This window comes from Bos mutus, chromosome 19, assembly GCF_027580195.1.
Source record: "Bos mutus isolate GX-2022 chromosome 19, NWIPB_WYAK_1.1, whole genome shotgun sequence".
Lineage (NCBI taxonomy): Eukaryota > Metazoa > Chordata > Mammalia > Artiodactyla > Bovidae > Bos > Bos mutus.
Window position 1 is genome coordinate 29,771,228 of NC_091635.1, and position 19,851 is coordinate 29,791,078.

Genomic DNA, 19,851 nt, shown 5'->3' on the forward strand with positions numbered 1-19,851 from the left:
GAAAAGACTCTGATGCTGGGAGGGATTGGGGGCAGGAGGAGAAAGGGACGACAGAGGATGAGATGGCTGGATGGCATCACTGACTCGATGGACGTGAGTCTGAGTGAACTCCGGGAGTTGGTGATGGACAGGGAGGCCTGGCGTGCTGCGATTCATGGGGTCGCAAAGAGTCGGACACGACTGAGCGACTGATCTGATCTGATCTGATCTGAAAGCGAAGACGCGGCGGGTGTGTCTGGGGCGGGGGGGGGGGGGGGGGGGAGGAGACCGGAGGAGGCTGCGGCTCCCGCCTCCTCAGCTCACCCTGCGCGGGCCACGGTCGCCCTCTGCCGACACAGGGCAGAAGCGCGAGTGTATGTTTTCGTGCCTGAAAGCCGGCCAAGAAGACCGCTGACCTATAGAGGGCGCCCGTCAGCGTGCTGAGTAACCCATTCAGCTGTCCCTTCCTCGAGCACTTCCTGTCTGATCTCTATGGTCCATCCGGTTACGTCAAGAAAAGTTCCTGGAGCTTTCGATTTATCGTAAACAAAAGAGGAGCGCCGACCCGGAAGTTGAAACTGGAGCAGGGGCGGGGGTAGCTCGGAGGGCCGGCAGTAAGGGGGCCAAGTGGGAGTAGCTCCGAAGGACCGCGGTGAGGGGCCCCGGGAAGCCGTAGCCATGGCGGTGGCTGTGGCCATGGCGGGAGCCGTACCCGGGACAGAGCTAGGCCCCGCAGAAGAACTCGCCAAACTCGAGTATCTGTCTTTGGTGTCAAAGGTTTGCACCGAGCTGGATAATCACTTAGGTATCAACGACAAGGATTTGGGTGAGTCTGCGGAGGTCCGTGTGGCCTCTGGGTTTGGGCTCGAGGAAAGCGGAAGGAGAAGGGGGATTGATGGGCCGAGTGTGTGTGTGTCTGTCACAGAGACTTGGCCCAGGGCACTTGCGGCCGTGGCCTCCTCTTGAGAATTCTCCAGGCCGAGCTGTTAGAACGCTTTTCCCAGAACTGTCAGTGAAACCCGGAGCGGCCGTCGCTGCTTGCCTCCCCCTCTGCCCCCCTGCTTTCCCCACCCGCCCCCCAGCCCCCTCAGCCGCCCCCCCCCCCTCAGCACTCCCCCCGCCTCAGCACTCCCCCCCCAGCCCCAGATAATTAAACAGCGTTAACAGCAGCAACGCAGAGTCACATGATGATGATGGTGATGATGTTTTTCATGGCAGCTACTTACTGAGTTCCCACTACGTGCCAGATATTATGCTTAGTGTTTTACTTTGTCTTATTTGCTCTTCATACCATCCTGTGAGATAGTATTTTCTGTTTATAGATTGCGAAAACAAGGCTCTGAGTAATTAAGTAACCCCCCGCCTTCAAGATCACATATCAAAATGTGAGGTGAGCTTGGTCTGGAATCCAAGTCTGTAACTTTAACTGTGCTCTTAACCATTCATGCTTATACTGTCTCTGAAGCACCAATGTATAGTGTCTCTCAAACATTAGACGTCTTGGGACAAAATGCACGTGGGGCGAATACAAACTGAGGAAATGGAAAAGACTAGGGCCCCACAGCCCAGGCTGCAGGCAGGTGGAATCCTCCTGGAGGCAGAGGGATGGGTAGGGTCTAGGGCATGGGTGGAGGAATTGACTTGATAGGCACAGGGATGCTTCATTTTAACTGGAAGGAGGGCAAAATGTGATTTTAAATGCAGGTGGGTTTAGGGATAGGTGGTAGGGAGATGAGGGAGAGAGTTCCCATTTGACAGTTCTGTTTTCTAAATGAAGAGAAAGTCATCAGTTGAAGAGATGGAAGAAACAGACACATACATGAGGAAGGGGGTCAGGGAGGTTAGAAGTATGATCTAGGGTAAGATACATAATTTCTTTGCAGCTGTTTTTCTTATCTGTGAAATAGGGATGATACTGTGTTCTTCACAGGGTTACCATGTAGCACCTGCGTATTTTAGTTCACTTTTCTCTTGCTTGTCATCAGGATGTGCCTATCTTGTGTAATTTTTTCTCAGTTTACTCTTTTTTTGATAATGAGGTGATAGACTGGTCAGGTTGCTATCTCTCTGGGTAATATGTTCCTTCATTCAGCAAATGTTCATTGAGTTGGGGGATTAGGAATACAGTAGAGTACAAGATAGATTCCCTCAGTGGGCTTACATTGTTTCCCTCTCTCTTTTAAACTACAGAGTACTAATGCCTTAGCTCTTTTTAGAGGAAACAGAAAGTTCTTGAGACCAAAACTGCCCCACCTCCACCTTCATAGGCCACTTGCAAGTCCGGTTTGTCACCTGCTATAGATTGGAGGTTTCAATGACCCCCTCCTTGGGTTTGATTAATTTATTAGAGCGCCTCACAGAACTCAGAGACACATTTTACTAACTGATTTATTATAAAAGGATGTAACAGCTAAATGGAAGGTATGTAACAAGGAGAGAGGAGCTCCCATGCTCTCTGAGTGCCCCACTCTCCCTGAACCTCCATGCATTCACCAATCTGGAAACTCTCCAAACCTCTCTGGATATTTATGGAGGCCTCATTGTATGAGCACTCATGTATTATATAGGCACAGCTCTCATTGTATAGGCACAACTGATTAAATCATTGGCCATTGATGATGATGTTCAGTTGCTAAGTCATGTCTGACTCTTTGCAACCCCATGGACTGCAGCATGCCAGGCTTCCCCATCCTTCACTGTCTCCCAGAGTTTGCTCAAACTCATGTCCATGGATGAGTGATCCCATCCAACCATTGATGACTGAACTCAATCTCCAGCCTCTCTCCCCTTCCAGAGATCAGGGTAGGGCTGAAAGTTCCAGCCCTCTAATCTCTTGATTGGTTTCCTTGACAACTAACCCTCATCCTAGTTACCTAGGGGTTTTCCTAAGGTTATCTCAGAAAAGTAAATAATAACTTATTCTCTGCGTTTAGGAAATTCCAAGGGTTTAGGAGCTCCACGCCAGGGATAGAAACCAAATATGTGTTTCTTCTTATAAATCACAGTATTTATACTGTGATAAATTTATACACTGTTAAACACAGATTTACGGAACCAGTAACATTAAAAATAGTAATATTGGAAAAGTGTGATTGCCAGAGTTGGTTTTAGTAACAAAAAAGCTAAACTGCCAGAGTTGGTTTTAATAACAGAAAGTTATATATTTATTTCTTGTGTATTTTACTTGTTGACTTAATTTTTTTATTTTGACCTTGATGTATTATCATTTAAATCAATGTCATTATTTTTCCTGTTTTCAACAATGCTGCTGCTGCTGCTAAGTCGCTTTAGTCATGTCCGACTCTGTGTAACCCCATAGATGGCAGCCCACCAGGCTCCCCCGTCCCTGGGATTCTCAAGGCAAGAACACTGGAGTGGGCTGCCATTTCCTTCTCCAGTGCATGAAAGTGAAAAGTGAAAGTGAGGTCGCTCAGTCGTGTCTGACTCTTTGCGACCCCATGGACTGTAGCCTACCAGGCTCCTCCGTCCATGGGATTTTCTAGGCAAGAGTACTGGAGTGGGTTGCCATTGCCTTCTCTGTTTCAACAATGAGGTTGTTTTTAATTACTGATTCATTTTTGATAGAAAACCTGATGGCATCTGGCTTTCACTTAACATCATAAAAAAGGTAAAGGCAAATTTCAGCATGGAAACGGTGTGTGGTACTAGTTTATAAGTTGGTTATCCAAGTCTTCCATGTTTTCATTATTATTTTTTAGGATTAAAATCCAAATGAAGGGAATTGCCTGATGGTCCAGTGGTTAGGTCTCCATTCTTTTCTTGCCTAGGACCTGGGTTCAATCCCTGGTTGGGGAACTAAGATCTTGAAAGCCATATGGCATGACCAAAAAAAAAAGTCCAACTGAAATCATTAGAAGTTGAGGCAATTTTCTCAATCTGTCATAAAATGCACTTTTCTCCTGCAAGTCTCTTAATTAATAGTTCTAATATTGGAAATTTTGAGAACTAGGAGGGTTTGTGAAATTTGGGAGTGGGGAGCAAGTGAGTCTTTCACCAACTTGGATATTGTACCACCCAGTGGCTGCCTGGACCTCATATATATTATAGATCGTGTGAGTCCTTTCAGAAACTGTAGAAAGCATCCTGTTGTGTCCATGTGTGCATGCCTGTGCACAAGTGCATTGGCTCATGACCTTGGACGTGCTTGCCTCTAGAATCTGTATGGCGGAATACATACCTAGTAGTTTCACGAAGCGGAGAAGGCGATGGCACCCCACTCCAGTGCTCTTGCCTGGAAAATCCCATGGACGGAGGAGCCTGGTGGGCTGCAGTCCATGGGGTTGCTAAGAGTCAGACACGACTGAGCGACTTCACTTTCACTTTTCCCTTTCACGCATTGGAGAAGGCGATGACACCCCACTCCAGTGTTCTTGCCTGGAGAATTCCATGGATGGCGGAGCCTGGTAGGCTGCAGTCCATGGGGTCGCTAAGAGTCGGACGTGACTGAGCAACTTCACTTTCATGCGTTGGAGAAGGAAATGGCGACCCACTCCAGTATTCTTGCCTGGAGAATCCCAGGGACGGGGGAGCCTGGTGGGCTTCCGTCTATGGGGTTGCACAGAGTCGGACACGACTGAAGCGACTTAGCAGCAGCAGCAGTTTTAATGAAGAGCACTATGATCTGTGACAAGGAGGTCTTCCTCTCTCAAATGCACTCAAAGGCCTGGTGATCCATGTCTTCTTTTTATTTGTGAAGATTAACTAGACCATACATGGATAATCTTGGTAATCTAAATTCTTTCTCTACTCTTACTGAATGGTGCTTTTCGGTTTTTATGAAGACTGAAGACTGTTGGATAACCAAACTGGTTTTATTTTTAACATACTTGAAACTGATTTCTTCCTCAAGTCTCCATTTTCCTGGTTTTAATCCCTTTTCTCATTTGCAGCTGAATTTGTGATAAGTCTTGCTGAGAAAAATACCACCTTTGATACTTTCAAGGCTTCGCTGGTCAAAAATGGTGCAGAATTCACGGTATGTGTACATAGAGATCCCTGTTTTGGTTTAATATCACTGTTGGATTTAAATTTTGATAGTACATGCCAATAAAGTGAACCATTAAGTACGTGATGTTTTCATGCCACTAAACAGTGGTGATATAACCTGTGAATATAACCTGTGAACTGCCTGTGACATCTTTCTAGGAAAATGGGGCAGAATTTCCATTATTAAGTCTTTATGGGTGCTTACATTCTTGTTCTATGAATCAGGAAGTCAAAAACAGTCTAGGTGTGAAAGGTAGTTCTAAACCATGGGAAATAAAATAGTTGAAGGGAACTAAGTTGCATGCCTGCAAAGAGTCATAAATATCAGTTTTCTCTGAGGTATGTTACTAGGTTCAGGCCACATCAGGTTGACGCTCTGCTTTATTTGTCCCAGTTAGTTAAATTCAGGTGCATTACCACTCTTTCTAAAGGACAGCCCTTTTCTTAGTATTTTTAAGCACTGATCCAGGAGCTAACAATCTTTGTTCTGTTTCTTTTCAAAGGATTCACTCATTAGTAACTTGCTGCGTCTCATACAAACCATGCGGCCTCCAGCAAAGCCTTCTACTAGCAAAGGTGAGCAGGGCTTCTAGCCAAGCTTTGTCTCCAGTATGGTTTAGGTTGTGAGCATCCTGTAAATTGCATTTGTTTACCTTGCTGCAGCTGCTGAACAAGTAGATTAAAGTAATAAGACATAACCAGTCAAATGCATACTGAATCACACTCCCCATCCCACTGCCAGTATTGTTGTTGAGGGTTTTGTAATCAGTATTTTTTTTTTTAGGAAGTTGAATTATGTTTATAGTAATGTATAAGAGTAATATGTAGAAAAATGTTTTTAGTTTGATGCAAATCTAATGTTGAAGTTCTTTTGTTAATCTCTGAGAATATTAATTATGTCTTTTTTTTTTTTTTTACCCTTTCATGATTTTAATGAATTAAGATCCAGTTGTTAAGCCCAAAACTGAAAAAGAAAAGCTGAAGGAACTCTTCCCAGTCCTTTGCCAGCCAGACAACCCTTCTGTTCGGGTACTGATACCATTTTGAGCTTGTCTACTGCAGCTACATGTCCCCCCACCTCACCCCTTTTCTCTGTTTCATTAGTTATTAATTTTAAGTTTGCCTTCACTGTAGTGTATTAGTATTTTTCAAAGTAAAAGTGTCTGGCCACTCCCTGAGCACGTACTATGTGTAGAGTAGTGTTAAAGGGTTCAGAGAATGATATTCCAGGGAAATGAGATTGGGAATTTTGGGAAGCAATAATTAAGGGATATGGAATAGGTATGAAATAACATAAAGTTCTGATACAACTGCCTGTTGTGCAAAATTAGGTTTTTTTCTTTGTTACATATTGTGTGTATGTGTTCAGTCGTATCTGGCTCTTTTCGACCCCGTGGACTGTAACCCACCAGACTCCTCTATCCATGGAATTTTCCAGGCAAGAATACTGGAGCAGCTTGCCTACTCCAGGGGATCTACCCTGACCCAGGGATCAAACCTGCATCTCCTGCTTTGGGAGGCAGATTCAAAGTGTTTTGATTTTTTGATTTCACTAGTACCTACTATATGCCAAGCTATTATAACTATCAGGGTACAGTGGTGAACAAAACAGACTAGAGTGTCTGCCCTCTTGGACGTTACATCCTGTACTGGGGCAGGGAATGAACATGCAAACTTCTCTAGTGGGGAGGAGACGGGCAATACCCAAGTAAGTAGATGGTATAGCTGAGAGCGATGAGAACTGTGGCGAAAAATAAAGAGGTGAAAGAGAGAAGGGAGTGTAGAGGGAGAGTGCTGTGTAAAAATTCTGACGTCTATTTTCTGTTCATAATCACCACTTGCATGCTTTCATGGGAGGGATGGTACCTAATTGCCACCATAAGGTTTGTATTAAGGACAACAGGGATTTGCCAAGTGTGGAAATGACTTCCAGGAGCCTTTGCTCATTCCTTCTCCCTCTGTCTCAAATTGTGTTGGAAATCTCTGCCTTCTCTGCTTCCCTCACATTAGTGGTCAGAACTGTAGGGACTGTTAGATTTGCAGATGACCCTGAAGTACAGATTCTTGAGAGCGGACTTTTCTTGTCCCCTTTTCTCCTGACGTGGCTGCCTCTGTCTCTGTAGACCATGCTGGACGAGGATGACGTGAAAGTCGCTGTGGATGTCCTGAAAGAACTGGAGGCCTTGATGCCCAGTGCAGCAGGCCAGGAGAAGCACAGAGACACCGAGCACCGGTTTGTCCCTCACGTCCTATCCTTTGCAAGTTTAGGATATAGTGATAGTTGAATTGTGGACCAGCAAGCAAAACTGGGCAAGTTTACAGAATCTAGACTGGCCACGTACCATACTGCTGGATCTGTTTTCAGAGAGTGAGAGTGTTTGGGCAGCAAGTGCTGAGATGTTCAGAAGATAGAAATCTGGGTTGAAAGAGGGCTGAATACGTTTGCGGTCTCCTCTGTTATTGGCCTGCAGCGATGTCAGTCATAGTTACTGAAACTCCAGTTCAGCATTTAGTGGGTACCTTCCATATGCACGGCACTGTGTTAGGTGCTTGGGAAGGCGAGGATGGAATTGGGCTGGTTTTGTTTTTCAAACAAGTGTTTGTTGCTAGGGACAAGGCCAAGAAAAAGAAGCGCAGCCGGAGCCGAGAGCGAGAGCGAGACCGTGACCGCGAGCGAGAACGAGAACGTGATAGAGACCATAAGCGGAGACACCGGTCCCGCTCTCGATCGCGTTCCCGGACCCGGGACAGGAATAAGGGGAAGTCTAGATACCGGTCCAGGAGCAGAAGTCAGAGTCCCCCCAGAGATCGGAAAGACCGAGACAAGTATGGGGATCGGAATCTGGACAGATGGCGAGATAAGCATGTGGACCGCCCTCCCCCAGAAGAGCCCGCCATCGGGGACATTTACAACGGCAAGGTCACCAGCATCATGCAGTTTGGATGTTTTGTGCAGCTGGAGGGACTGAGGTAATGACGCTAGCAAAGGCCAGAATTTCTTTTATCACTGGGGATTTTCATATTTTAAAAAGTGACTGTGTCAGGCTGTTAGAAGTTGACCTTTTATTTGAAATGTCATAGAGCCATTTATTCCTTCCTCTGACTTCAGGAGATCCACCCTTTTGCTAGTTGACACAGATGAGAATTTGTTGCCCCCCCACCTCCACCCTTGCCCCCAACTTTTTCTTTGGGAAGGTGGTAATTCTAGTTTATTGTTTGGCTGGTTTCTTGGAACTTTGCTCTTGTTCCTGATGTGTCTGACTCCCTCAGGAAGCGGTGGGAAGGCCTGGTGCACATCTCTGAGCTCCGGCGGGAAGGCCGTGTGGCCAATGTGGCTGACGTGGTGAGCAAAGGCCAGAGGGTCAAGGTCAAAGTGCTGTCCTTCACTGGGACCAAAACCAGCTTGAGCATGAAGGTAGGTGAGATATGCAGCTGGTTTCCACATCTGATGGTCAAGGAGGCATAAGAGAACGGAAAGTAAACTCTCTCCCTTGTTTTTGTGCCTTAGGATGTGGATCAAGAGACTGGAGAAGATCTAAACCCAAATCGACGGCGGAATCTTGTCGGGGAGACCAACGAGGAGACCTCTATGAGGAATCCGGACAGGCCCACCCACCTGTCCCTCGTCAGTGCCCCTGAAGTAGAGGATGACTCACTAGAGCGCAAGCGCCTTACCCGCATCTCTGACCCAGAGAAGTGGGAGATCAAGCAGGTTGGGGCCCTTTGCTTTTATGGCCACAGTCATTCAGGGGGTAGCATGATGGTTATGAGTGTGGACCCTGGACTTCAGACCACTCAGCTTATCATCCTGAGCCAAGTTATACTACCTCTTTGTGCCTCAGAGCCCCCATCTGTAAAACAGGGCCAGTGTTGGTATTGTGGGGATTAAATGAGTTAGTAGAAGTGACGTTCTTAGATTAGTGCCTGCATGTGGTAAGTGCTGTTTGAGTGATCGTTCTCGTTTTCATTATTTGTCGGTAAACATCAAAACCCCAGTGTGGCAGGCCACTGTGCGAAAATTAGGGCTATGAGGATAAATGTATCATGGTTCCTACCCTTAAGGACCTCCAAGTCCAGTGGAGGAGACAAATTGAAGCAAATAACTGGGAAGGTTTACCTTCTACATAATATGGAATGTGCAGAGTACTATGGAGTCAGCAGATAACATGTCCTGGGAATGCGACTCTTGAGCTGTGCTTTTGGGCATGATGTTGTGCCCCCACGGGTAGGATATATGGTGTTTGAGGCCCTGCAGTCTTGGGTCAGCAGAGGAAAAAACCTTGGTTTCCTACATGAAGTCTTTGTATAAAGTCAAAAGAAGAGTGTTGATCTAGTAGGCGACAAATGTTTCCTTTTATCCTTTGGCTAGATGATTGCTGCCAATGTCCTTTCCAAGGAAGAGTTCCCAGACTTCGATGAAGAGACTGGCATTCTCCCTAAAGTGGATGATGAAGAAGGTAACCGGGCACTCGGATGGGCCAGGATGATGGATTGGGAGGACAGTTGGCAAGTTCAGCCGTGGATAGGGTTTATTTGTAGTTTATACAAACCAGTGGTTAAACTCATCTGTTTCATGGGTCTCACAGCTCTTCTCTCAAAGAACAAGGGTCCTTTCATGATAGAGGCAAAAAAAACCTTATTTTTCTGATAAATGTTTGTTTTTAGGATATAAGGTGCTTACAATCAGTTTTTAAGATACAAGAAGTTCTAGTATTTTGGGGAGTGAATTTGATCTCATATTTTTAGTAATTGTTCTCTAAACCTTGGATCCACCTAGATTACCTCTGAGTTGCCATGGAAACAAATTTTAAGCTTAGCCCATTGGCAGGTTTTTTTTAAATTGTGAAGTAAATTCCTTAATAAAGTGTATATGGTTTATATAACAATAACAAATGAAAACCTGTGTACCCACCACCCAATTCAGTTCAGTTCAGTCGCTCAGTCGTGTCCGACTCTTTGCGACCCCATGAACTGCAGCACGCCAGGCCTCCCTGTCCATCACCAACTCCTGGAGTTTACTGAAACTCATGTTCATTGAGTCAGTGATGCCATCCAACCATCTCATCCTCTGTCGTCCCCTTCTTCCTCCCGCCTTCAGTCTTTCCCAGCATCACGGTCTTTTCAAATGAGTCAGCTCTTCGCTTCAGGTGGCCAAAGTATTGGAGTTTCAGCTTCAGCATCAGTCCTTCCAATGAACACCCAGGACTGATCTCCTTTAGGATGGATTGGTTGGATCTCCTTGAGACTCCGAGGGACTCTCAAGAGTCTTCTCCAGCACCACAGTTCAAAAGCATCAATTCTTTTGCACTCAGCTTTCTCTATAGTCCAACTCTCACATCCTTATGTGACTATTGGAAAAACCATAGCCTTGCCTAGATGGACCTTTGTTGGCAAAGTAATGTCTCTGCTTTTCAATATGCTATCTAGGTTGGTCATAACTTTCCTTCCAAGGAGTAAGTGTGTTTTAATTTCATGGCTGCAAACACCATCTGCAGTGATTTTGGAGCCCCCAAAAATAAAGTCTGACACTGTTTTCACTGTTTCCCTATCTATTTGCCATGAAGTGATGGGACCGGATGCCATGATCTTAGTTTTCTGAGTGTTGAGCTTTAAGCCAACTTTTTCACTCTCCTCTTTCACTTTGATCAAGAGGTTCTTCAGTTCTTCACTTTCTGCCATAAGAGTAGAACTTTATCAGCACCTTTGAAGCCCTTACATGCTCGCTCTAATTAGACCTTTCTCCTTCCTCTTCTGGGTAATCACCATCCTGAATTTTACCTTATTTCCTGGTTTTTTAGCATCTTACCACCTGTCTGTCCCTAAACACTGTATTGTTTAGTTTGTTTTTGAACTTCCTTTTTTTTTCTTGAGTCACCATTATTCTTTCAGTATAATATCTATGTTGATTTTTATAGTTAAATTTCATTCGTTTTCACTGCTGTAGAGATTTTCTGTATATAAATTTGTCATAATTTATCCATTTTACTTTTGATGGGCATATGGGTTGTTTTCTGGGGTTTTTTTGTTTGCCTTTATGAAAAGTTCTATTATGAAATTCCTGTACTTGTCTCTTAATGCACGTGTGCAAGACTGTCTGTTTTTCCTGAATATGTAGGAGGAGAATTACTAGATAGCAGGACATGTGTGTGTTCAACTTTACCAGGCAGTCCCCATTGTTTCCTAAAGTTTTTGTACTAATTTACACTACTACTATAAGTGTGAGTGAGTTTCTGTTGCTCTACATCCTTGCCAACATTTGATGTTATCCAACTAAACTCCCCCCAACCCCCCATCTGTTCTGGGCTAAGAGCTGTTATTCCACATGAAGTGAATGGCAAATGCTTTAGTACCATTTAGAATATCAGACAACACTTTTCCACAGGCTTAACTTCTTTTGAAAGAAGCTCTGATCCGTTCTTAGGCAGGAGCACAAATGCCTTCGAAATGGCAGGTGGGCAGGGTAGACAGTCACCCACATTAGAGTTTTGACCTTGGGAGCTATCTTTGATAAAGATTGCTGATGCCTGTGGAAATTAATGGTTTATGTGAGAACGATTCGTCGTTTATGTCTTTTGTTTCTGGCTAATTCTTCTTTTGGGGGATTTCCAGATGAGGACCTTGAGATTGAGCTGGTTGAGGAAGAGCCTCCATTCCTGAGAGGGCACACCAAACAAAGCATGGACATGAGCCCTATCAAAATCGTTAAGGTGAGAAACACTGGGACTCTAACCTGGATGTGGCAAGTGAACTGCTTTTCCTGTAACGGTTCAGTTTTTCAGAGCAGGTTACTAGATCTGAGTAAGCAGAACTCAGGCCACAGGAGGCAGTAGTGACTGTTGGTTGGGGTCTAGAATGTTTTTTATATAGAGGAAGATTGACTTGACTTTGTTGTTTTTGCCTTTTAAATTCTTACAGTCTCATTTTAATGTGTTTTGGGAGGAAGCAGAGATAAATACAAGTGCTGGATCTATCATCACTGCCTTTGTCCAGGCTTTAGGGCTTGAGTCATCACCTTACCGGTTCAAGGGCAATTGTTAATGGATCACTTGACCAATTGGGGTTCCTAGTAGAAAGCTATAGCACTAGATGTTGTATAGGGTAGAGCTGTGAAGAGAATTCATGGAATTGTTATGATAAAATTTGGGGTTTGGAAGAAGGTATCTTAAAGGCCCAACTGTTGCTTATAATCCAACCATATATCCTCTGCAGTTCATCTCGCATGGTCTTCTCATGTCTGCTTGACAGTGTTGGTGACAGGGAACTCACCAGGTCTTGAGGAGACCCATTGCATCCCCAGATAGATCTGATCGGTAGACTTCTTTAGATAGAACTAAATATGTCTTATTGAGGCATCTACATTAGTCTTAATTTTAGTTCTCAGGATCATACACAAGAATATGGCTTTTCTCTTGGGGTTCTCATCTTCAAGCCAAAAATCCCCAATTCTTTCAGTGATTTATCACTGTTCTTGTTCATGTTCTTTGAATATGGTACAGTTGATCCACTTCTTTCATGAAGTCTAATATGTTAATATGAAGTTTCTTCTGGGTGAGTCTCTTTTTTAGATTTGAGTGGCTTAACAACTACATTTTATTTCCTGGATATTCAGTGCATGCTGAGATCCCATTCTCCTGTTGCATTGTCCTCTGTTGCACTAGAATCCAGATGGCTCCCTCTCCCAAGCAGCAATGATGCAGAGTGCCTTGGCCAAAGAAAGGCGGGAACTTAAGCAAGCACAGCGGGAAGCCGAGATGGATTCTATTCCCATGGGACTCAACAAACATTGGGTTGATCCTCTGCCTGATGGTAGGACTCTGGGGGTGGGTGGGTATGTGGACTTAAAAAATAATCTGAACCTTCAAATATATAGGGAGAGGACACTGCCATCACGTAACTGAAGATTTAGCCTTGACTTGGGTGATTCAGTTTTTCCCTTCAGTTAGAGCATGTTTTTTTTTTTTAATGTTTTTGTAACTGTGGTCAAATCATTAGATGGCTGTTTTCTTTTGAATAACTTAAAAATTTTTATTCTAAAGATAATATAGCTCTGAAACTTCTCTTTTCATATAATTCTTTGTGTAGTAAATATTAACTGACTGTTGGATACAGTCATAACAAATACTGTTTGTGTTAAGTAGGTGGGGATACAGCTGTGAAGAAGAGAGACATGGTCCCTGCTCTTACGAGGTTTATAGTTTGGTGGGGAAGATGGATATTAACCGGATAATTACCAAATAACTAATTAGTTAAATCACAAACCAATGCTAGATAAGAAGTAGAGGTGTGGTTGGCTATTGTGGGTCACTTTCCTGGGAAGACAAAGGCCTGAAGGGTAAATAGGATTTAGTCTGTCCATGGGGATGACATGGGGGTTGGGGAGTATGTTCCAGGCTGAGGAATAGCCTGTGCTGAGGCTGTGATGTCGGAAAGAAAACCTGTGTGGCTGTAACAGAGTGATGGGTGAAGTTCACGGGGGCAGGGGTGAGATGTGGCCGCCAGGATTTTGTAGATGGCATTAGGAATTGGGGCTCAGTCCTGGTGTTCACTGGGAAATGGTGCAAAGTTCTAAGTGGGGGAGTGGCAAGATCAGAATGGAATTTCCAAAGGATTATTGAGGTTACCCTGCAGAATGGATTGGCTGAGTAAAGAGTAAACACATGTGGTGAATTAGGAGGCTTTTGTAATAGTTCAGAGGAAAGATGATGGCTTAAAGACAGGATGCAGAGAAGAGGAATGTACTGGAGAAATGTGATCTGTTGAGGGTTGGGAAAGGACAGTGAGGTTGATAAGTCGCCTGTTTTCCTTCGCAGCGGAAGGCAGACAGATTGCTGCCAACATGAGGGGTATTGGGATGATGCCCAATGACATTCCCGAGTGGAAGAAGCATGCCTTTGGGGGCAACAAAGCTTCATATGGAAAAAAGACCCAGATGTCAATCATTGAACAAAGGGAGAGCCTCCCCATCTACAAGCTGAAGGAGCAGCTGGTCCAGGTGAGAAACTCTTGATGACATGTTGGTGCAGAAATCAGGGTGTTTTCTAAAAATGACATGTCTTAATTGAAATCAGTGCATTTGAAGTGGCTTTTCTGAAGGGAATAGGAAAAAAAAATTTCCAACTACTTAAAAAAAACACATATATATTAGTCTACATATTTTTTTCTATGAGGAAATAAATCTATTTGAACTAGGGACCCCTGGAGCAATCACAAGTGGGCAGAGTATTGTGTTGAGTAAGAAAAATGAGGATGCTTGACTTCCCATTGAGGCAAGTCTTTACTTCAGGTACTTATTTCTATTTTCTTGCTATCTGATTTAAGGTCATGAAACCTTCCTGAGGCAACATACTTTATTAGTTTCCAGCAAATCCTTTCAATGATCTCTTATACATACAAGTACAAATATACATATGTACATACACACACAGGTGTCATACGTTTTATATGAACCATGTGTGTTTCTAGATGGCAGCATATTATATATACTGTTCTGTATTTTGCTTTTTCCCCTCAGTGACACAGCTCAGCATTGTTCCCTATCTTTTTTTTAGGGCTTTGTTATGTGGGTGTACTGTGGCTTATTTAACTAGTCCTGTGTTAATAGACATGTAGGTTGATGGCAATCCTTTGCTATTATAAACAGTGTAGAAATCAAGTGACTTTAGGGGGTAAGGTACTGGAGATTTGAGAATGACAGTAGAAAGGAACTGTGTTTATTTGCTACTGAATTCTTTAATCATGTGCATATAATGCTTGAAAAAACATACATATATGTATATAAAATATCAGGGCGAGCTGGATAGTTTATGCTTTTAGCATCTTTGTATTTTTATGAGTTTAAGGAAAACAATACGTTTTTAAATAATTGAGTCAGTTTAAAGAAAAAAAGAATACTCATGAAATTCTCTGGTGATTCAGTGGTTAGGACTCCATGCTTTCACTGCAGGGGGCCCAAGTCTTATTATCCCTGGTTGGGGAACTGAGATCCTGCATGCTTCTTGGAGCATCCAAAAATGTAAATAAATTTAAAAGTTTAAAGTTTTAATTTGTTATGCGTGCATGTATGCTCGGTTGCTAAGTCATGTCCGACTCTTTTTGTGACCTCATGGAGTGCAGCCTTCTAGGCTCCACGGTCTGTCAGATTTCCCAGGCAAGAATACTGAAGTGGGTGCCATTCCTTTCTGCAGGGGATCTTCCTGACCCAGGGATCAAACCGCATCTCCTGCATTGGCAGGCAGATTCTATACCACTGAGCCATCTGGGGAAGTGTTGAAAGTGAAAGTGTTAGTTACTCAGTCGTGTCCGACACTTTGTGACCCCATGGACTGTAGCCTACCAGGCTCCTCTGTCCATGGAATTTTCCAGGCAAGAATACTGGAGTGGGTAGCCATTCCCTTCTCCAGGGGATCTTCCTGACCCACATCTCCTGCATTGCAGGCAGATTCTTTTACCTACTAAGTTGAAAAAGAGCATCACCCATAGAAAATCACCATTAATATTTTTTTCTATGCGTACTTAAAAATTTAAACCCTGGTTGTCATCTTACATATGTGCACCACTGTTTCCCCCTTTTCTCCTTTAATGTTAGAACTTAATTATTTTACTCCTGAGTAATGTGTGGCAGATTTTAATGACCTTACATTTGGTTGCTTTCAGGCTGTCCATGACAACCAGATCCTGATTGTTATTGGAGAGACCGGGTCTGGGAAGACCACGCAGATCACCCAGTACCTGGCGGAGGCGGGCTACACTTCCAGGGGCAAGATTGGATGTACCCAGCCTAGAAGAGTAGCGGCCATGTCTGTGGCCAAAAGAGTGTCAGAGGAGTTCGGTTGTTGCTTAGGCCAAGAGGTGAGTGGGTGATGATGCTGTTCTGGGAATAATACTACCTTTTTACGGGTTTCTTCTGAGAGAGAGAGTTTCTCATGTTCATCAGATCTGTTCAGGATCAGATTTTACTTTGAGGGAATCACTGTACATCTTGGTCAAATTCTATTTACTAAGATTACGGGTAATAGTCTGGGCTGAAATCATGAGTGAAGATGGCAAAAAGGAGAGGTTTGTGTCTAAGGTTTTCCACTTCTGTTCTGCTTTAGGTGGGCTACACCATTCGATTTGAGGACTGCACCAGCCCCGAAACAGTCATCAAGTACATGACAGACGGGATGTTGCTCCGAGAATGCCTGATCGACCCCGACCTCACTCAGTATGCAATCATCATGTTGGACGAGGCGCACGAGAGAACAATTCACACTGATGTGCTCTTTGGATTGCTGAAAAAGGTAACTAGGTGCTCTTCAGTGACCCTTCTGCCTGTTGGGAACTGAATTCTGGGAATGTTATTTTTTAAGATTTGCTTACTTTATCATTTATTTTTAGCTGTGCAGGGTCTTTGTTGCTGCATGCGGGCTTTCTCAAATTGCAGAGAGCAGGGGCTGCTCTCTAGTTGTGGTGCGGGGCTTCTCACTGCAGTGGCCCCTCTTGGTGGAGCACGGGCTCTAGTCCTTGTGCACATGGGCTCAGGGGTTGTGGCGCATGGGCTTAGTTGCTCCACGGCACGTGGGATCTTCCCGGACCAGGGATTGAACCCATTTCTCCTGCATTGGCAGGAGGATTCCTAACCATTAGACCACCAGGAAAGCCTGGGAATTGGATTTGAGTACCTGTGCCTTTTTTGGGCAGTCATTTTTAGTAAGCTGCATTGCATTTCCCTTTAGACGGTTCAGAAACGGCAGGACATGAAACTGATTGTCACCTCAGCCACGTTGGATGCTGTGAAGTTTTCTCAGTACTTCTATGAAGCTCCCATCTTTACCATCCCAGGTCGAACATACCCAGTGGAAATATTGTACACAAAGGAACCTGAAACCGATTATCTAGATGCTAGCTTGATCACGGTCATGCAGATCCACTTAACAGAACCACCAGGTAGGGGGAAAAGAGCATTTTTCCTCTTAGGCCAAAAGTCCTGATGTGGGTATTTTTGCTCATTTTTTTAAAAAATGCCTTTTAAATAGTGGTTGGTCTATAGGTCTCAGGTTTGCATGTTTGAAGTGGTGGTGATGAAAATATAAATAATAGTATGCAGGGTATAAATGCATCTGTTTAAACATAGACACAAATTTTTTAAAAATTTAAAAAAGCAAACAACAAACATAATAAACATGGATAGAGGAAAACCTCTTAATTTGTTAGAGATCAGAATATGAGAGTGTTTTCCACCTTTTGGAGTTCTGTGAATGTCAGTGTGGCCTTTGTATAGAACACACACCGAGGAAGTCAATTCATGCTCCTGTTCTCCTCTTAGGTGATATCCTGGTCTTCCTGACTGGTCAGGAAGAGATCGATACTGCTTGCGAGATCCTGTATGAAAGAATGAAATCCCTGGGACCTGATGTTCCAGAGCTGATTATCCTCCCAGTGTACTCTGCTCTCCCCAGTGAGATGCAGACCCGAATCTTTGACCCAGCTCCACCTGGCAGCAGAAAGGTAACACAGGCGCTTGTGTTCTGAAACCACGTGGTGTATGCAACTGTTGCTGATGGGGATTGCTTATGGTGTATGTGAGTCTTGTGTATTATATTTTAGGAAGTAGTCCAACCAGTTTGTTAAGGAATGGGGTCTTGTATGTGATCCCTGCTCTTCCTCCCTATGCTTTCATTTGACAGGTCGTTTTTTGAGCATTTCCCAGACTTTGGGGTAGACACAGGGCTCCCATCTGAGGACAGGCTTCTGTCTGCTGTGTAACATCCACCAGTAGACAGGCTTTTACCATAGAGGGTGACAGTGCTACTGGTGTGCTGGGTCCCCAGAGGGGGAGCACCCAACCCAGTGTTCTTACTGGAAGTTAGGATCTAAGCTAGTCCTGAAGAACACGTGGGTGTTCACCTAGACGAGACGGGCAGGACAACATGCATTCCAAGTCGGCAGAACAGGCCCTCCTAGCCAAGAGCTGTGAGGGTTTTCAGGGAGATGTGTAGTTCTAGCAGCTGGAATTGACTGTGAGTATGTGTGAGACAGTGGGAAAGGAGACAGATGGATTTTACAGTAATAGCTTTATTGAGATATATAATTTACATACCGAACAATTACCCCTTTAAAGCATAACATTCAGTACATGTTAGTATAGTCACAGAATTTTTTTAGTATATTCACAGAATTGTGCAGCCGTGAATTACCGTTATTAATCATTCATCACTAACCATTAATCACTACAACTTAATTTTTAGAACAATCTTATCATCCCCAAAAGAGACTGTTTAGAAATCATCCCCCATTCACCCCTCTGCTCAGCCCCTGGGAACCACTTTCTGTCTCTGGATTCACCTGTTCTGGACATGTCATATAAATGGAATCATTATAATTTGTGGTCCTTGGGGGCTAGCTTCTTTCACTTAGTGTGTTTTCAAGATTCATCCATGTTGTACCATGTATAAGCACTTCATTTCTTTTTGCTGTTAAAGAATACTCTGTTGTAGAACAGAATGTACCATATTTTGTTTATCCATTCATCAGTTGATGGACATTTGGATTGTTTCCACCTTTTAGCTATTATGAATAACGCTGCTGCGAACATTTGTTTACAAGTTTTTGTGTGGACATATGTTTTCTTTTCTCTTGAGTACATACCTAGGAATGGAAGACAGATGGATTTTCTTTTTTAATTGAAATACAGTTGATGTACAACATTATGTTAGTTTCAGGGGCACTACAAAGTGATTTGACATTTGCATACATTATAAGATGATCACCAGAATGAATCTAGTAACCATCTGGAAGACAGATGGATCTGAATAACATTGAAGAGTTAGAACGGTCAAGACATAGTGGGCGCCTGGAGATTTAGGGAAGGGCAGTGGGGAGAAGTCAGGAATGACTACCAGGTTTCTGGCTTGGACTGCTAGATGGAAGATGGTGCTGAGGAGGTAAATGAAGAGGAGCAGATTTGAGAGGAAAACGGTGACTCCTTCTCTGTTCCTGGTGATTGTGCTGCTCTCCACGGGGGAGTTCTCTGGCAGGTAGAAGCCTTTCAGGGCCAGTAAAATGCTGGCATGAGGTGAGATGTTCTGGTGCCTCCTGGCAATGATTTTTCCAAGCAGTTGTGGTTTATTGTCTGAACCTCTGGGTGGAAGAAGAGTGGCAGTACCAGGCTGAGACCAATAATCCAGATCACATGTGCTGCTTTTTACACACAGATCGTGAAATTCCTCTGCTGCCTCGTGGTTCATTTTATGATCAGAAAAAAAAAGTCTCCCCCTTGTTCCACATACACAAACAGCTCATTTTGTAGTACAGATGTCCCTGTGGGGGAAGGAAAATCTCATTTTGCACTGGCACATGTGATACCAGGAAATCTCTGCTTTCCCAGGGTGCTAGAAAATTAAAATTGTAGTAATCAGCATTGGATCTAGAAAATGAGGGATGTAGCCACTTGCACAAATGAAATTGGCTTTGATTGGCCATTGCTTTTTCCTATTCCACTGCTCTCAGGTACTGCTCCCTCCCCAGCCTAACACTTAAGATGAAGGCACCTCTCCTTCCACCCATTTGGGGCCAAACAGAGATTAAGTGCTCTCTAACCATCTAGAGGGAGGGAGAGAGCTGCACAATCTCTTTGGAAAGATGTCCGAGTTCAGAAGTCTCATTTCATACCTCAGGACTGAGACTGGGCAGTTCAATCCAACTATGTCCCTCTTGCCTGCAGGTCGTGATTGCCACCAACATTGCGGAGACATCGCTGACTATTGATGGCATTTACTATGTGGTGGACCCTGGATTCGTGAAGCAGAAGGTGTACAATTCTAAGACAGGGATTGACCAGCTCGTGGTGACTCCTATTTCTCAGGTAGGGCAACTTCTTCTGGCAGC

At 44.0% G+C, this 19,851-nt stretch overlaps 1 protein-coding gene across 1 annotated transcript in view; it reads left to right on the forward strand.

Moving 5' to 3' along the window:
- Window positions 1–546: 546 nt before the first annotated feature.
- DHX8 (DEAH-box helicase 8) overlaps window positions 547–19,851 on the forward strand; it is a 28,098-nt gene continuing 8,793 nt past the window's right edge. Inside the window, exons 1-17 of the mRNA XM_005907660.3 lie at window positions 547–805; window positions 4,890–4,975; window positions 5,490–5,562; window positions 5,930–6,015; window positions 7,110–7,219; window positions 7,597–7,956; window positions 8,257–8,401; window positions 8,495–8,698; window positions 9,356–9,443; window positions 11,596–11,693; window positions 12,645–12,792; window positions 13,797–13,978; window positions 15,640–15,834; window positions 16,080–16,265; window positions 16,701–16,911; window positions 17,291–17,472; window positions 19,688–19,828. Coding sequence (XP_005907722.2) covers window positions 658–805; window positions 4,890–4,975; window positions 5,490–5,562; window positions 5,930–6,015; window positions 7,110–7,219; window positions 7,597–7,956; window positions 8,257–8,401; window positions 8,495–8,698; window positions 9,356–9,443; window positions 11,596–11,693; window positions 12,645–12,792; window positions 13,797–13,978; window positions 15,640–15,834; window positions 16,080–16,265; window positions 16,701–16,911; window positions 17,291–17,472; window positions 19,688–19,828 — 2,643 coding nt within the window. The 5' untranslated portion in view covers window positions 547–657. The remainder of the gene's footprint in view (window positions 806–4,889; window positions 4,976–5,489; window positions 5,563–5,929; window positions 6,016–7,109; window positions 7,220–7,596; window positions 7,957–8,256; window positions 8,402–8,494; window positions 8,699–9,355; window positions 9,444–11,595; window positions 11,694–12,644; window positions 12,793–13,796; window positions 13,979–15,639; window positions 15,835–16,079; window positions 16,266–16,700; window positions 16,912–17,290; window positions 17,473–19,687; window positions 19,829–19,851) is intronic.